This window comes from Lissotriton vulgaris, chromosome 3_1, assembly GCF_964263255.1.
Source record: "Lissotriton vulgaris chromosome 3_1, aLisVul1.2, whole genome shotgun sequence".
NCBI lineage: Eukaryota > Metazoa > Chordata > Amphibia > Caudata > Salamandridae > Lissotriton > Lissotriton vulgaris.
Genome location: NC_141689.1, coordinates 39,298,860 through 39,314,204, shown reverse-complemented (window position 1 = coordinate 39,314,204; position 15,345 = coordinate 39,298,860). Strand labels below are relative to the sequence as shown.

Genomic DNA, 15,345 nt, shown 5'->3' with positions numbered 1-15,345 from the left:
TTTCAGTGTACCACAGATCCGAAAACACAGAGACCCGGTGATGATCTGACCCCCGATGCCATCCGGCTCTGCCAGCAGCTGGGCAGCAGGGCTACGCGGGTGTCGGAGGTGGTGAAATCGAAGGATCCAGCAATCTACAAGGCCATCCAGGAGGGCTTGGACCGGGTGAACCAAAGAGCGGCTTTCAATGCTCAAAGGGTGAAAAAATGGACCATACTGAAAAACGATTTATCTATCGATGGGGGAGAGCTAGGTGAGTACTACAAGGTGGAGTGATCAACTGTAGCATAACCAGCATGTGAGTACCTGAAGAATGTAAAAGAGAGTCATGATGATAGAGTGATGAGCTGTATGACTCTCCATTGATGCAGAGAACTAAGCGAATACCGACAGTAACCAACAAAAATGGAAGAGACAGGTGAGTACCAAGAGAATCGACAACAAACAACATGAAGATACAGTAAGTACTTACAGATGGCTTCGGCACAGCTGGACCTAACACAACATGATTCTTCAATCAAAATGCAAATATATCATCATTTAGTGTGAAATTATGCTTGATGTCACCATTGGTTACGAGCTAACTCACTCCAATTTAATGGATCAAAAACGGAAGTACTCCACTGCTCCCTAGACCGCCTCCCCCGCGGGCTACCGGACAATTTTTGGCCCACTTCTATCCCGGGTTCGGTGGAAGCTGCAAAATCGGCTCGTAATTTAGGAGTTCAGTTTGAACCCAACTTACAGCTCGATGCCTCTGTAAACAGGACCGCAGCGACCTGCATGGGCTTGTTGCGTGCCCTACGGAAGATCCTACCAATACTTCCCCGGGATGCCAGAGCAGAGGTAGTGCGGAGTTCCATTCTCAGTAGGTTAGACTACTGCAACACACTACTTCTGGGAGCCCATAAGACCCTGATCTTAAAGTTGCAGAGGATCCAAAATATGGCTGCTAAACTGGCTCTGTCTTTGCCACGATCGGCCTCATCGTCTGCAGCACTAGCTGATCTGCATTGGTTGCCGGTCCAGCAGAGGATTGCCTTCAAGGCTTTATGCCTTGTATTTAGGGCCCTGCATGGACTAGGACCAATACCAATTCAAAACCTTTTCTCATGGTATCAAGCTGCCAGACCTTTGAGATCCTCTTCGGCGTTCCTGGTGAGAACTCCCAGGATTAATAGAGTGAGGATGGGCGGCCGTGCATTTAGTTTCACGGCCGCCACGCTATGGAATACCTTACCTTTGGCATTGAGGAGCAGACAAGATCTGCCCTCCTTTAAAAGGGACCTTAAGACCTACCTGTTCCCAAGAGCAATGTAAATTACACCTCGCCTGACGGTTAGACATGGTCTCAGCGCCAGGATACCCTTTCGGGTGACAGCTGCGCTTAACAAGCATCAAATACATACATACATCATGACCTGAAGGGTTCTGATGATGACGCAGTTGTTGTCAGACAGAGTGGGGACATGTGGTAAGCAAGTGATGCTGAGCCCAATTGTGGGGGCTGGTGTTATTTGCCACAGATGTCCCAGGGCCCATCCTATTACGGCTCAGGATACTTGGCCAAATACAGTCCCTTCAGCACTTCCTGATGGTAATGGCAAGTAGTCACAGGCTTCACATGGAGGTTAGTGTGGGGTAGAACAGGCTCAGTGCTCTGCAAACATCCGACTGTCCATCCCAGTGCTTACCTTTGAATACTCAGGTACTCTCTGTCTCTGCAATGGCCTCTGTCCCATGTAGAAGGATACCCCTTTTCTCCCCCTCCGCCTCTCTTACTCTTTTAGCCTTAGGGTAACTCAGGAGTGGGTATCAGGAACAGGTACAGTGCTCCCCTCCCCCAGGCAGTTTTGTGGGCTTGGTCTCTTGATATTTTTTATTTGTCCTCATTTGCCACTTTGGTTTTATTTTCATGGTGAAGTCCAGAAGTATACAAGCGGGAAGCAGTCTCAGTTAATTAATAACTGGAAGGGCACAACTTGAGACTCGATACTCGTCCCTCAGCTCCTCCAGCCTCAACCATCTGCAATCACCAGACAAAAACCAAAAATAAGTGGAGAATATTTCCACTATGATGCCTTGCCCTGGGTTAAGTCTTGGTGGCTTAATCATTGGACCCGGGGAAAAAAAATGGACACTTAATGAGCCCAATTTAATAGTTCCCAGAACACCCTTTTGTTTGAATTACCAGACCTACCCAGGTCTAATCTGGGGACCGTCAATGCGGGAGTGTACCAATCTTCGATTGTGGGGGCAAAGAGTCCTTCCACCTTCTACATATCTCTCTTCTGGCAATCAAAATAGAGTAGAAAACTAGTTTCTTCTCTAAACTTTGGAGACCGTCCAAAATACCGAAGATGACCAGAGGAAGATCAAGGACTATATTCAAGTTCAAGGATGATGACTAAGTTCTTCTTACAGCCTCCCAAAACGTTGACAAAATGTGACAGTCTGAAGCAGCCACCAAACCACACTTAGGGCATGCCACAACACTCCCCTGAGTAAACTTCGAAAGCCTTAGTGGGAAATAATAGGCTCTATGGATAGTAAAGATATGATTTCTATGGAGCCAAGATGGTTTCACTACATCCCACAACATTCCACAGGATAGGCTCCAAAGCTCTTGCAGATTACAATCCATTATAGAGGACGACCAAAGCTCATTTGGTAGGGAAAAAACACCATCCCTTTCTTCCATAATCATCTTGTTGAAATTTCCTTAGGTGGGCACAGTCAGCTAATATCTTCTTTGGTTGATAAACCCTCTGCCAAAAAGGTCTCTTGATATTGTGTTGCTCTCCAAATGTGATGATTTTTAGGAGCCTCTGATGTGTTTTTTTGTCCCATAAAGTGTTGAGCAACAACCGAGGATAAAGTAAAGGGTGTTCACCTTCTACAGTTGTTCAGTATAGCACTTTCTTGGCTGGATCTTTCTTTTCTGACAACATGTTCTTGCTATATGTGTCAGTATGCTTCATTGCGCTGCCTAGTGGACTCATCTGAAAGGCATTTGGAGTCGCCTAACTTGTCGATGTCTGCACCACAAGGCTTACAAGCATAGGGTGTTTTGTCAGAATATGAGGGTTGCCAGGGGTCAGTCTGTATTACCTGACCACAGGTCGACTGAATGTAGGAGCTGAGTGTGGCTTTGATCAAGTGGCCACAAGGGTGTCCGTGAGTGCCTTGTTAAATGGCAATAGAGACTCTGATAAAGACAGCCCCATTGGCATATATCATTCAGCAAACTGACTTTGCTTTAACTGTAAGGAGTAATAAATGTAGCTGCCATTCTGTGCTCTGGTACTGCAAAGGCCTCCATTGATGGGCCTGGTGGGGAGTCCATCTTGGTTTCATTGAAGGTATTTAGCCTACTGGTATTCGCTAGGTATAGGTAAAGTCCTTCATCAGTATAATGAGGGGGGAAGATATTGTCCGCCTTCACCTCATCATCAGTAACCCAGGGAAGATTTTGTAAGCTCTAGACCACTACATACTAGGAACCAAATAGGGCTGCCAGGCTCTGCTAATGATGGTATTGTGGTGAAAGCTGAGGATCTGGTTGATTGGAAACACTGACTATGTGCATTCAACCAGATCCTCACTTTCAACCACAATGCTAACCATGTCTCATAGTGCAATATAGGCCTATGTGATCACCACTGAGCCACATGTCGTCTCCTGTTGACACACAGGAGGCATTGCTGGAAGAGGTTTCAAGATCCCGCGTGGTACGTACGCGTAGGCTATTCTAAGAGTCTAGGAGTGACTAATATGCAGTTAGATGCACAGGCAGTGATGTGCATTTTAGAGTCCAGAGACCATGATTCTCTACTGTCAAGGACACTGGCTGGTAACACGCTTTATTCACACAAACAGAGCTTGGTCTTGCTGGCCCAGGCCCTGGAGACTGCGGTCTTGAACACACTCCTGTAAATGTGAGAGGAGGTCTACCCTGTGAGGGAGACAGAGTGGAAGGCACAGGGAGAATTAAAGGAGGTTGGCACACTACACCCTTCATGCACAGACAGTAGCAATTCGGATTGCTTGGGTCCATTCAAACACAAGGAATCAAAGGTGTGGTAGGAAACGCGTATTGAAGCAGAAAGTTCCACCTCAACTGAAACGCATCCCTCAATGCTCCCCGCATTGGATACGAACAGGCACAGAATTCCAGGCAATGAGTGTCCTCTGGAGTGGCAACCTGAGGAGGTGGATCTGAGGAGTCCCCAATATTTGAGTAATGTCAAGGACTACCTCTGGGCAAGGTTGCCTCTCGTGGTTAGCAAGAGGAGACCAGCTGAGACTGTCCGCTCACATTTTGGGCACTCTGGTCAGGCGATTTGCTACTAAGCAGATTTGATGGTCCTAACCCCTGAACTAGAGTCGCAAAGCATCTTGGCAGAGTGGATGCAACCCTACTCTCCCTTGCTTATTGATGTACCACATTGTGGTTGTATGGTCCATCAAGATTTGGACAGACTTACAGCAATTGTAAGAGAGGAGGGACTTGAGAGCCAGATGCATCTCCTGCAGTTTCAACAGGTTGATGTGAAATATTTGTTCTTCTGGAGACCAGCAACGCCTGATCTCTAGTTTCACCACATGGGGCCTTCCACATAATGGTGGAAGCATCCATGAGCACTGTAGAAGGAGGGTGAAATGGCCTGACTTGTGTAAAGTTATTGCTCACATTCCATCCTTTCAGGTCTGCTACAGTGTCTCTGGAGATTTTGAGAACTTTCTCTACATTGGAACTACCACCCAACTCATGACAAAATTCCAGATTATCCAGAACACTGCAGCCAGACTCATCCCCCACCTCCACAGGTGGACTCACATCACCACTCACTTCAGGAAACTCCACTGGCTACCAGTCGCAAAGAGATGGCAGTTAAGGCTGCTCACCCACGCTTACAATGCACTACACAATGAAGGACTGGTGCACATCAACATTTGAATGAACTTCCACCTACCTACAGTGTAACGTCGCCCTGAATCCCTCATCCTAGCAGCCAAACGTTGCATGTCCGGACCAACAGTGGAGGCCGCATCTTTTTCTACCTGGCGGCTGAGACCTGGAACAACCTCCCCCTGTGCCTCAAAGCAACTATATCACTATAGCTGTTCAGTAAAGAACCTCAAGACCTGGATGTTCAACCAATAGAAGAACCAGCAGACTGCTCTCCCAGCACCTTGAGACCCTCACGAGTGATGCAGTTACATTCTATAAATCCAATTGATTGACTGATTGATACAGCTTTTGAGATTTCCGTTGTGCTGGAACCACCGTGCTCCATTTGAGGGCCCTCATATGCAACATTGCATGAGTTACCAACAGAATGCAGAAGGCTGCATTAGGACTGCAGGAGTAACATCAGGACTGGAATTTATTTATTTGAAAAGTTTGATATAGCGCTGGCTAGACCCGGAGGTATCAGAACACCTTACATGAGGACGGACATTGTTTCAGAGCATAGTTACAAGTTAAATGAGTTACTGAAGAGAAGTTACATGCGTTAGAAACATACATGCAAGGAAAAAAAATCAGGCAAGGGGGAGAGATTCAGGAGAGAGTGGAAAAGAGCAGGAGAGGTACACCAATGAGAGAGGGAAAGAGGAGGGGGAGGTTGAAAGAAAACGCAACTGAGAGACGAGGAAAAACAGTGTCCGACGTCCGGTGTGGTGTGATCCCACAGGAAGAAGTATCATTTCCACACCCAGGGTCTCTGAGACTCCTGGGTATAAATGCTGGATCCCTCCCCAACAAGGGGAGAAGGAGTGCTTTGGTAAAGGGCACACACAATGGTGGTAAATTTAGGAATAATGATGTATTGCGTGGTATAACAGTTTTAGAATCCGCCCAGGGGGCATCGTCATTTTCAGTCCAGGCAGGAACAGTAGAGAACTAGTAGGATCCAGGAGGATAGACAAGCAGGTACGTGTGGGTCTGAATGAGCCAAGGGTTCAGATCACATCACCTTGTGCATGGATGCCATTTTGGGGTAAGGCAGAGCCCTGTGAGGTTTCAGTACATCGAAGTTACCCACTTTAGACCACAACAATCGATGGGCTCCTTGGTAGGGAGAATGATACCCTATGGGCTGCCTGATGTACATAGCCGAGCCGCTGTTGTTTTTGTAAGCCCTTTTAAACTGAATGGATTTCTTTTATTCAGATACAGCTGCCATTTTCAGGTCAGGCAAGCCGATAAACGGAGCAGCCTTCTGAGAAAAGAAAGCACAGACCTTCCACATATGATCACGCCACTCTGGGGAGGAGGGACAACACGAGTCAATGTGCTGTCCGGCATTGCCCCTATGAATCGAATGTGCTGAGAGGGCACCAGGTGAAATTTGGGTCAGTTGACCGAAAAGTCCCGGTTCAACAACAACGTGGTCATTGCCTGCAAGTGGCAAGACACTATCTCTGGAGACCTGCTTTGATGTGCCAGTCTTCCAGGAATGGGAATACTGTGATTGCTACCCTTCAGAGATCGGCCACAACCACTACCATCACTTTTGTGAAGGCTCAAGGAGTGGAAGTGATCAGACCTGACCATGAAACGAAGAAACATTCTGCAGGTCGACAGACTCCATACAGTATAAGCAGAACCTAAGCTAGGGACGGCATCTTGAACTTTTCCTTTTTATAACCGTAGTAGATACTCGTACAAACGAGTTGCTGCAGTCACTTCACATTAGGTGAGATCTCATAAAATGGTTAACTAGCGCCCTGATGACTCACATGCAAATTTCTTTAAACATACTGTGGACAAAGTAGGAAACAACTTCACTACGGCACTTAATGACGATAAATGGGAGTATGCCCGGTCACACCCTGATACAGTATCCAGAAGTGCCCACCTGAAGCACATGCAATTTTATATTCTACACAGGACTTACCTGACCCTTGGGAGGACTAACAATATTTTCCCAGGTGCAAGTACTGGGTCACAATGGCAGCACTGGCCTATTTTCTGCACTGGTGAAGCTACTGCTTCAATCCTTACAGTGGTTCAATATGCAATGCTTTCTTATGCTCTTTTGCCCGGGAACCCCTGATGAATTGGCCACTTTTTCCCACTTCTTAAGGCTCAACTCTCTCATCTATCAATGATCAACTTCAGGCCTCTGGCAAAACATTGCTGAGGCATAAACCAGTGACAGTGTGAGCCCCAAACTTTCACAGCTTAAGGCATTGACAATTATAGTTATTTATGACCCTGTCCTGGCTGCAGCCCCGCAGACAAAGGTTATTCAAAAATCAAAAGTAAAGGAAAACAATAAAAACACACTGATCAGGAATTAACCACAGAAGATAAATTAAGAGAAAAAGAGAGGGAATGAAAGAGAGAGTGGTAAGTGGTTAGGAAGAAGGCACAAGAAGAAGGGCATGTAAAAATAAGTTAGGAACTGTGGATTAAAGGACGAATGCAAGGATAAAAGGACTGATGGATGGAAGTGGAAAACAAGATTTTCATGGGTGGGTGAAATAATAATAATAAGGGAAGCTTGTAAAGCGCTTGGTTACGCTCGTAAGCGTGTCCCCGCGCTGCAACTGAAAATCACTCCGAGCAGAAATAAGGAGAGAGCTCTGTAATCTTGCAAACAGGTAGGTTTTTAGGTTCTTCCGGAAGCTGGATTCAGATGAGTCCAGGCGGAGATTAGGAGGCAGGGCGTTCCAACTCTTCGCTATCAGGTGTCGAAACGAGCGTCCTCCCATGCGAGCCCTTTTCACCCTGGGGACCACAAGTAGGCCTCCGTTTGAGGAGCGCAGGGTACGTGATGGTACGTACTTGGTAACTAGGTTCAGAAGTGGTGTTGGCGCTTTCTTAGCAAGAATACGGTGACAGGTACAGAGGGATTTAAATTCCACTCTGCTTCTCACTGGCAACCAATGGAGGGTCTGCAGGGCAGCTTTGGAATCCGATCTTTTCTGGATTTCTAAGACAAGGCGGGCGGCCGCATTCTGTAATACCTGGAGTCGGTTCATTGCCTTGCAAGTGGCTGCCAGGTACAACAGGTTGCCGTAGTCTAGGCGTGAGGTTACTAGGGCATGTACCAGCGTTTTCCGAGCGGACCTAGGAAGGAAGTCAAGGACCTTCAGTAGGGTTTTTAAAACGCCAAAACAGACACCTGCTACTCGATCTATTTGGGGTCCAAAAGACAGGTCAGCATCTATCCAGACGCCAAGGTTTTTGACTTCCTGACGAGGCATAGGAGCCTCACCTAAGCATGGGGGCCACCACGCCGATGACCAAACAGATGGATTCCTCCCTACCACGAGCACCTCAGTCTTGTTGCCACTTAATTTAAGGTAGTTGGTGGACATCCAGGTTTCAAGATCTTGCATGCAAGCCCTGAAACTGTCCATAGCAAGTCCGGGTGCACGTGAGAGGGAGATAACCAGCTGCGTGTCATCGGCGTATGACACAATGTTCAATCCATGACTCACGGCAATCGGAGCCACTGGAGAGACATAAAGATTAAACAAGGTTGGGCTCAGGGACGATCCCTGGGGAACGCCCTGGCCCAATTCTATGTCTCTAGAGTAGTAATCACCCTGGCGGACTTGAAAGCTTCTCCCAGTCAGGAGGGATTGGATCCATTGGAGTGCAGCTCCAGATATTCCTCCATTATTCAGACACTGTAGCAAGGTGGTGTGAGCTACAGTGTCAAATGCTGCACTCAGGTCCAATAGGATGAGGGCCATGGTATGACCCTCATCCGCCCCCTGACGTAGGGCCTCCACCGCTGTTAGGAGCGCAGATTCCGTTGAGTGGCGAGGTCGGAAGCCGAACTGAGTATCATGTAGTAGGTCAGCCTTTTCCACAAAGTCCATCAATTGCATATTTACCGTTTTTTCGGCTCCTTTGGCCAGGTAGGGTAGGAGTGAAATAGGACGGAGGTTCTCTAGTTTCTCAAAACTGATAGTAGGTTTCTTCCTTAGGGGTAGAACCACCGCCTTTTTCCAATCTTTAGGTACGGTCTTGGTACTAAAAGACACGCCTAATAGATGCCTGATGTAAGGTTCTAATACCACCAAACTATCTGCTAGACGTTTAGGTGTGGTAGGGTCCCGTGGAGAACCCGACCTCATAGATCTGCAGATTTTTAGGAGATCTTCTGGAGGCGAGGTAACAAAGTTGGTCAATCTGAGTCTGTCTCCCCATTCCCTAGGGCTTTCCACAAATTCAGTCCCATTTATGGGCTGCGTTGGAAATGCCGAGTAGATTTTGTCTATTTTGTCTGCAAAGAAATCAGCGATTTTATCGCACGCTTCGGGCGAGCAATTGTCTGGGACAGTGGCTGGTTTTCCGCTCGAAAGAATTTTGTAGAGCGAAAACATCTCTTTCACTGAATTGCTAGCTTCACTGATTCTGGACGTGAAGTATGCTGTTTTGAGTTTTCTAATTAGGCCATGGTAGAGTCGCCTCTCAGTCAGGTAGGCGTTTCTGGTTTCTTTGGAGAGGGTCCTATGCCACTCTCTTTCGGTTCTTTTCAGTGCAGTTTTCAAGACTCTTAGTTCATCGTTGAACCATGGGGCAGTTTTTTGAGCGCGGCCACCACATTTGGCTTTTAAGAGAGGAGCTGTGCAGTCAAGTGCCTTATTAATCCGTTTGCAAAGATTAGTATTGGCCGTGTCAGCGTCATCCCCCCATGGGCTCCCTCCTTTAGTCAGCTCCTCGCAGAATTTGAGCTGAGAGAAGGTAGCCCATTTTCGCCTGAGGTGATACAGTGCTCTTGGCTGCGGGGGACTACTTCCTGGAATTCGTATAGAAAAAGGGACCAAATAGTGATCTGACCAGGGGATAGGTATGGGGGTCATGGCTTCTACTTCCTCCCAATTGACAAATATGGGATCCAGCAGGTGACCCAACTGATGGGTTGGACCGCTAACAATTGGATTCAGTTGGAGGGCTCCTAGTGCCTGACTGAAATTCTTACTGACGCTGTCTGATGGATTATTGAAATGTAAATTAAGGTCACCGAGTACCAAAAGAAAGAAAGTGTCTGTAATGTTGAAGGGCTGGATTATTGGGTAGATGGATAAATAGATGCCTGGATGGAAGGGTGAAAAGACAAATTGGTGGATTGATAAAAGGAGGGTGGATTGGAGAATGAATGGAGGAATGGGTAAAAGTATGGTGGAAAGGTTGGAAGTGTGAGTAGGAGGATGGATGCAAGACTGTAATGATGAGAGGGTAGATGGATGGAATGATGAAAGAATGGATGTATAGGTTGAAACATGAGAAGATGGATAAATGGATGGATGCATGACGGTTTCAAAGGATGGAGAAATAGATGGACAGAAGGATGGATTAAGGGACCTAATTTAGAGTGTACTCACTTTGGTCACCTGATAGCTTTCGAGGGGTGTATCAAAGTGGGTGGTATTTTAATTTTATGGGTCCACCCCTTGATAGGAACAATTAACACATTCATGATACCATGAATAGCTTATGCCATAGATCTCATTAGCTGGAATTCCCTCCCTTTCCAACACATTTAGAACTATTGTTAAAAATTCCTGAACATCCTATTGAGAATTTAAAGTAAATTGTATAACATCAGTACAACAATGTCACATATAGCTGTTGTTGAAGAACACACATTTTTCTGATCCTCCACTAAGCTGAATACATTTGTGAAAGCTCAGCACAGATTTTTCACTTAGATTTTTTGAATATATTCAAGCACTACTGGTAAATGAAATACAACAATTAAGACCACATGTGAGAAGGAAGAGCTTTCTTTGTTTTTTTAAATAAATCCTATTCAAATGCCATTTAATATATTGCCATACTCCACATCTGCAGCCTGGGTCAAATTTTGAGTCAACTCAGCATACTGAAAATGTAACCATATGTTCACATTTCAATACTTTCTAAGAACCTTTTAGTTTCTTCATGAAGCAGTTGTCAACTGTAGAAGGTCACCAAAAACTATGACGTGCTTAGCAGCAAAGAGAACATCAAAGTCAGTTCCTAGTACCTCTTGCATCCTTAGATGAATGAAAGCTAGCATTAGGTTAGATGCCATGCTAACCTCATCAATAATAAGCACTTTTACTTTTATTTATATCTCTGGGCACCTCATGACAAGCATCACTAGATGCCTTCAAGTACTCTAGTTTGTTGTCATGTTCCACAGGCAAAATAAGTAGCTGATGCAATGTAATTCCTTTCATGTTGTGAGCAGCTGGTCCAGTAGGAGCAGTCAGAACACATGGTAAATCACAACTAGTTTTCCTGTGAACAAACGTAGTCTCCACTTTAATCAGAAAACTTTGCCGGCCTGACCAATAACATAGAGAATTGTAGGCTTGAATGTTGTACATAAACATTCAGACTTATCATGTAACGGTCAGGCTCTACTGATTCACACATTTTTTCAAACATTACTAGTCACTCCTCACTTGGCCCATAGTATTTTCAACTTTATCCATAGCTATGGACACTCGGTGATAGGCTGCCTAAGGGTATCTTGACTATTAGGGCTTGAGCTCTGGCTCCCTTGTGAACTGTTTCCTCTTATTGACGATCATCATTCAACATTTTCAGTTGTATGGGAAACATTGCATACTTAATATTATCTTTAATTGTATTGAACATATCTTTATAGCAGTCAAACTCACCTAGTAATTCTTTCTCGGAACCCCAAGGTTTAAAACATTGCAAAAGAGCCAATTCAAATATTTCTCTTTTCTCTACTGTTTGACAGCTCAATTTACAATAATTAATAAGACTCCCATTTGAGTGTCTGACTGAACATCTGTTGCAGCCAGTCACTCCAAACCTTCCTTGTTCAATATTTTTATCAATTTTGTTGCTGTGTGTGTAGTACTGCAGTACTTCATACAGACAAAGCTTTTCTAAGTTGACACTCTGGTTAGGGTAATGAGTATCCATTGCGTGGCTTTTTTTTAACAGTTCTTTTTATTATTTTCTTAAGTCAGAAGATCAAGAAACAAAAAACAAAGTTTTAAATATAATAACCTGGAAAGGGCACAGATTTAGAACATGCAATTGTAATACAAACACGGAAGTAGAAAGTAAGCAGACAAAATGACAAACATTGGGATAGTAAACCTGAAACCAACATAACAATGACACATTACATTATAAATAACACAATATAACATTGCATAAGATGAGATAGGCTGGAACATCTCATGATCAAACTATACAAAATTGTTTATCAGACACACATGATTTTATGAATCAAACCCTAGCAAACTTATTTTCAAGAACGTACATTAGTCTGTGGATCCCAGTTAAATCATGACCAGATTTGTTCTAATCCTTTGATGGAACTGGCGCCCCCTGCGTTAGCCAGGGCTAGCTCACACTCATATATTTGTCGAAATACAGCCCACCACTCAACTGCCCGAGGGGGTAAGGGGAAACCCATGCTCCATCAATACATAGTCTAGCCGTGGCAATTATTATGAACAGCATCCTTCTCAAACCAACTTCAGAGTCCATTGTTAAGCCCAATATGAGCTCCCCAGAGGAAAGTTGTACATCAAATCCAGCACAGAGATTTTGACATTGGGTCACCCCTGCCCAAAATTATTGCAAATCAAGACAGGTGGCAAACATATATTAAATATCTGCTGTATAGCACCCACATTTGGGATACTTCTCACTCCCAGATTTCCCACCCCACATAATAATTCTGCTCAGGGTATAATACAACATGCAGATTGTCTTAAATTGTTGCAGTTTTAGATTAATAGAATGCACCAAGCCGTCAATAGGATTTCTGAGACAAGAATTTAATCAAACAGCACCTTGCTCCATTTAGCCACATTGACCCTGTGTTGGCAGAACCCCTGATAAATCACAGTAATTTCCTAGGTTCTTTATGCAAGAAAGAAAGTAGTTCAGAGATGACCATTTCGGATGTGAGCCTATATTCAGACATAAATAAATCCCTTATTTGTAGGTATTTGAAAAGAGAACGGTGAGGGAGATAGAAAGAGACCTGGAGCTGAGTAAATGTACAGAATCCATTGAGATAATATAGTTGTCCCATAGTCTCCACTTCATAGCACTGCCAAGCTTTACCCACTGCATCGTGGAATATAGCCGGAAATGTTGGATTATCCCACAGAGGCGTATCTGAATGAATCAGCGGGAGAGAGTATTTAGTAGAAATTTCCCACCATAAACTGATGATGTTCATAATAAGCTTAAACCTAACACAAACAAAATAATTGGGATTTCTACATCCACATAAAAATAGCCTGTAGTCTGGCTTGTGCGCTGGTCGATAGCCAAAAGCTGAGGGGACTGAGTCACCTCGTATTAGCAGATTATGCAAATGCCACCCAGAAGTAATGTTTAAAAATGGGAAGCTGCAACCCACCCTACCCATCAGGGAATTTTACAAAATCTTATAGCACGTCTAGCCCGCCTATATCCCCAGATGAAGCTGCCTATAGCACCTTTGAGGAGTTTCAAACATGGTTGGGGACCCTGAGGGGGATTGCCTGACATAAGTATAAAACATTTGGAAAAAAACATACAATTTAATGATAATACATTGCCCTATGATGTTTATCGGGAGCTTAATCCAAAGCTGCAATTTGCTAGTAACTGAATGTATTAGGGGTTCACAGTTCAATTTGACAACTTTGCTGATCTGAGAGCTCATTTGCACCTAGAGATATGGTGCTGTTGAACGAACCCCAGCAATCTGGGCTTCTGGTTTAAAATCTAGAAGGACTAGAGACTTAGATACATTAAGTTTGTAGCCAGAGAATATTTCACATCTATTAGCCTCCCTAATAATGTTTGCCAGTGTGACTGACAGGTTAGATGAAACCCATCGTATTGGTTTTAAGTAAGTCAGTGCTCTCTGTATCAAACTAAGATGGTAAATCAGTTTCAGGAAATTATTTCAACATAGGTTTTCATGACTCTTGCAAACGCATACAGCTAGCATATGAAAACAGGCTATGAACTGAACAATGTACAGTGTAAACATACTAGACAGCAGGAAGAGACTGCCTTCTTGGCTCAGACCTCTGCCCAATGTCATTGGCTTGCGTGGTGGGGAGAGAGAAGGGATTGGCCTATCTGCAGAGACCTCTCCACAGGTTGACAGACGTATGCACTAGGGTCTAGGGAGGAGCTGCCCTCTCCACTGAAAACTCTCCCATGAGTGACAGTGTGCATAGTTATGTGTGAGAAGTGAGTGTCCTCTCTACTGAGACCCATCCCAGAGTGACAGGTGCGTGCAGTAGAGTGTACGGAGGGAATGGCTCCTCTGCTGTGACCTCTCTCCCTTGGACTATGGGTGTGCACAGTAGAGGATGGGGAGACACTGGCATCTCCACTGACACCTCTCTCTAGCATGACAGAAGTGTGTGGTAGCGTGTGGGGAGGGACTTGCCTCTCCACTGAGACTCCACTCATGAATGACAGATGTGCGTAGTAGGGTATGAGGTGACACTAGTCTCTCCATTGAGATTGTTCTCTTAATAAGGCATGTGTGTAGTAGGGTGTGGTAAGAAACTAACCTCTCTGCTGCGATATTTCTCTTGCCTAACAGAAGTGCATAGCAGGGTGTGATTGGGGACTAATCTTTCTGCTTTGACCTCTCTTTTTGGATGATAGGTGTGCGTATTAGGGTGTAGAAGGAGAACAGCCTTTTTGCTGAGGTCTCTCTCTTGGATGACGGCTGTGCACAGCAGGGTCTGGGGAGAGACTTGCGTCTCTACTGAGGCCTCTCTCTTGAATAGAAGAAGTGCGTATTATGGTGTGATGTAGGACTGGCCTCTCTGCTGAGTCCTCTTTCTTGGATGACAGGTGCCCATAGTATATTGTTTGAAACAATTAACAACTCCACTTACACCTCTCTCTGGGATAATAAGTGTGTAGTAGGGTATAGAGGAGGACTGACCTCTCCGTTGACAGCTATCCTCAAGGTGATGAGTGTACGTAGAAGTATATGGAGAAGGACTTGCCTCCCACTGAACCTTTCTCTGGGATACTGGGTATGAATAGTTGGGTGTGGGAAAGGACTGGCCTCTCCACTGAGACCTTTCTCTTGGATAGCCGGTGTGCATGCTAGAGTGCGGGGAGGGTCTGACTTCTCCATTGACAGCTATCCTCAGGGTGATGGGTGTACGTAGCAGAATATGGAGAGTGTCTGACCGCTTCTCTGATACCTCTATCCCTGAGCCTTAACAGGGGGCCCCATCCTGCAAGCCAAATACAATAAAAAATGGAATGGGGCCACATGGCTCTCCTCCCCAAGCAGTTCAGGCCCAAGGGACCCCAATTCACCCAGGGTCATCTGTTTTTTAAGAGGGGAAAGGGTCCATGCGGAT

General features: G+C 45.1%; 1 protein-coding gene across 1 annotated transcript in view; it reads left to right on the top strand.

Annotated features, from left to right (window-relative positions):
- Nucleotides 1-15,345, top strand: part of LOC147725886 (long-chain-fatty-acid--CoA ligase ACSBG2-like) — a 276,579-nt gene that overhangs the window by 244,174 nt on the left and 17,060 nt on the right. Inside the window, exon 12 of the mRNA XM_086960031.1 lies at nucleotides 7-253. Within this exon, the coding sequence (XP_086816157.1) occupies nucleotides 7-253 (247 nt within the window). The remainder of the gene's footprint in view (nucleotides 1-6; nucleotides 254-15,345) is intronic.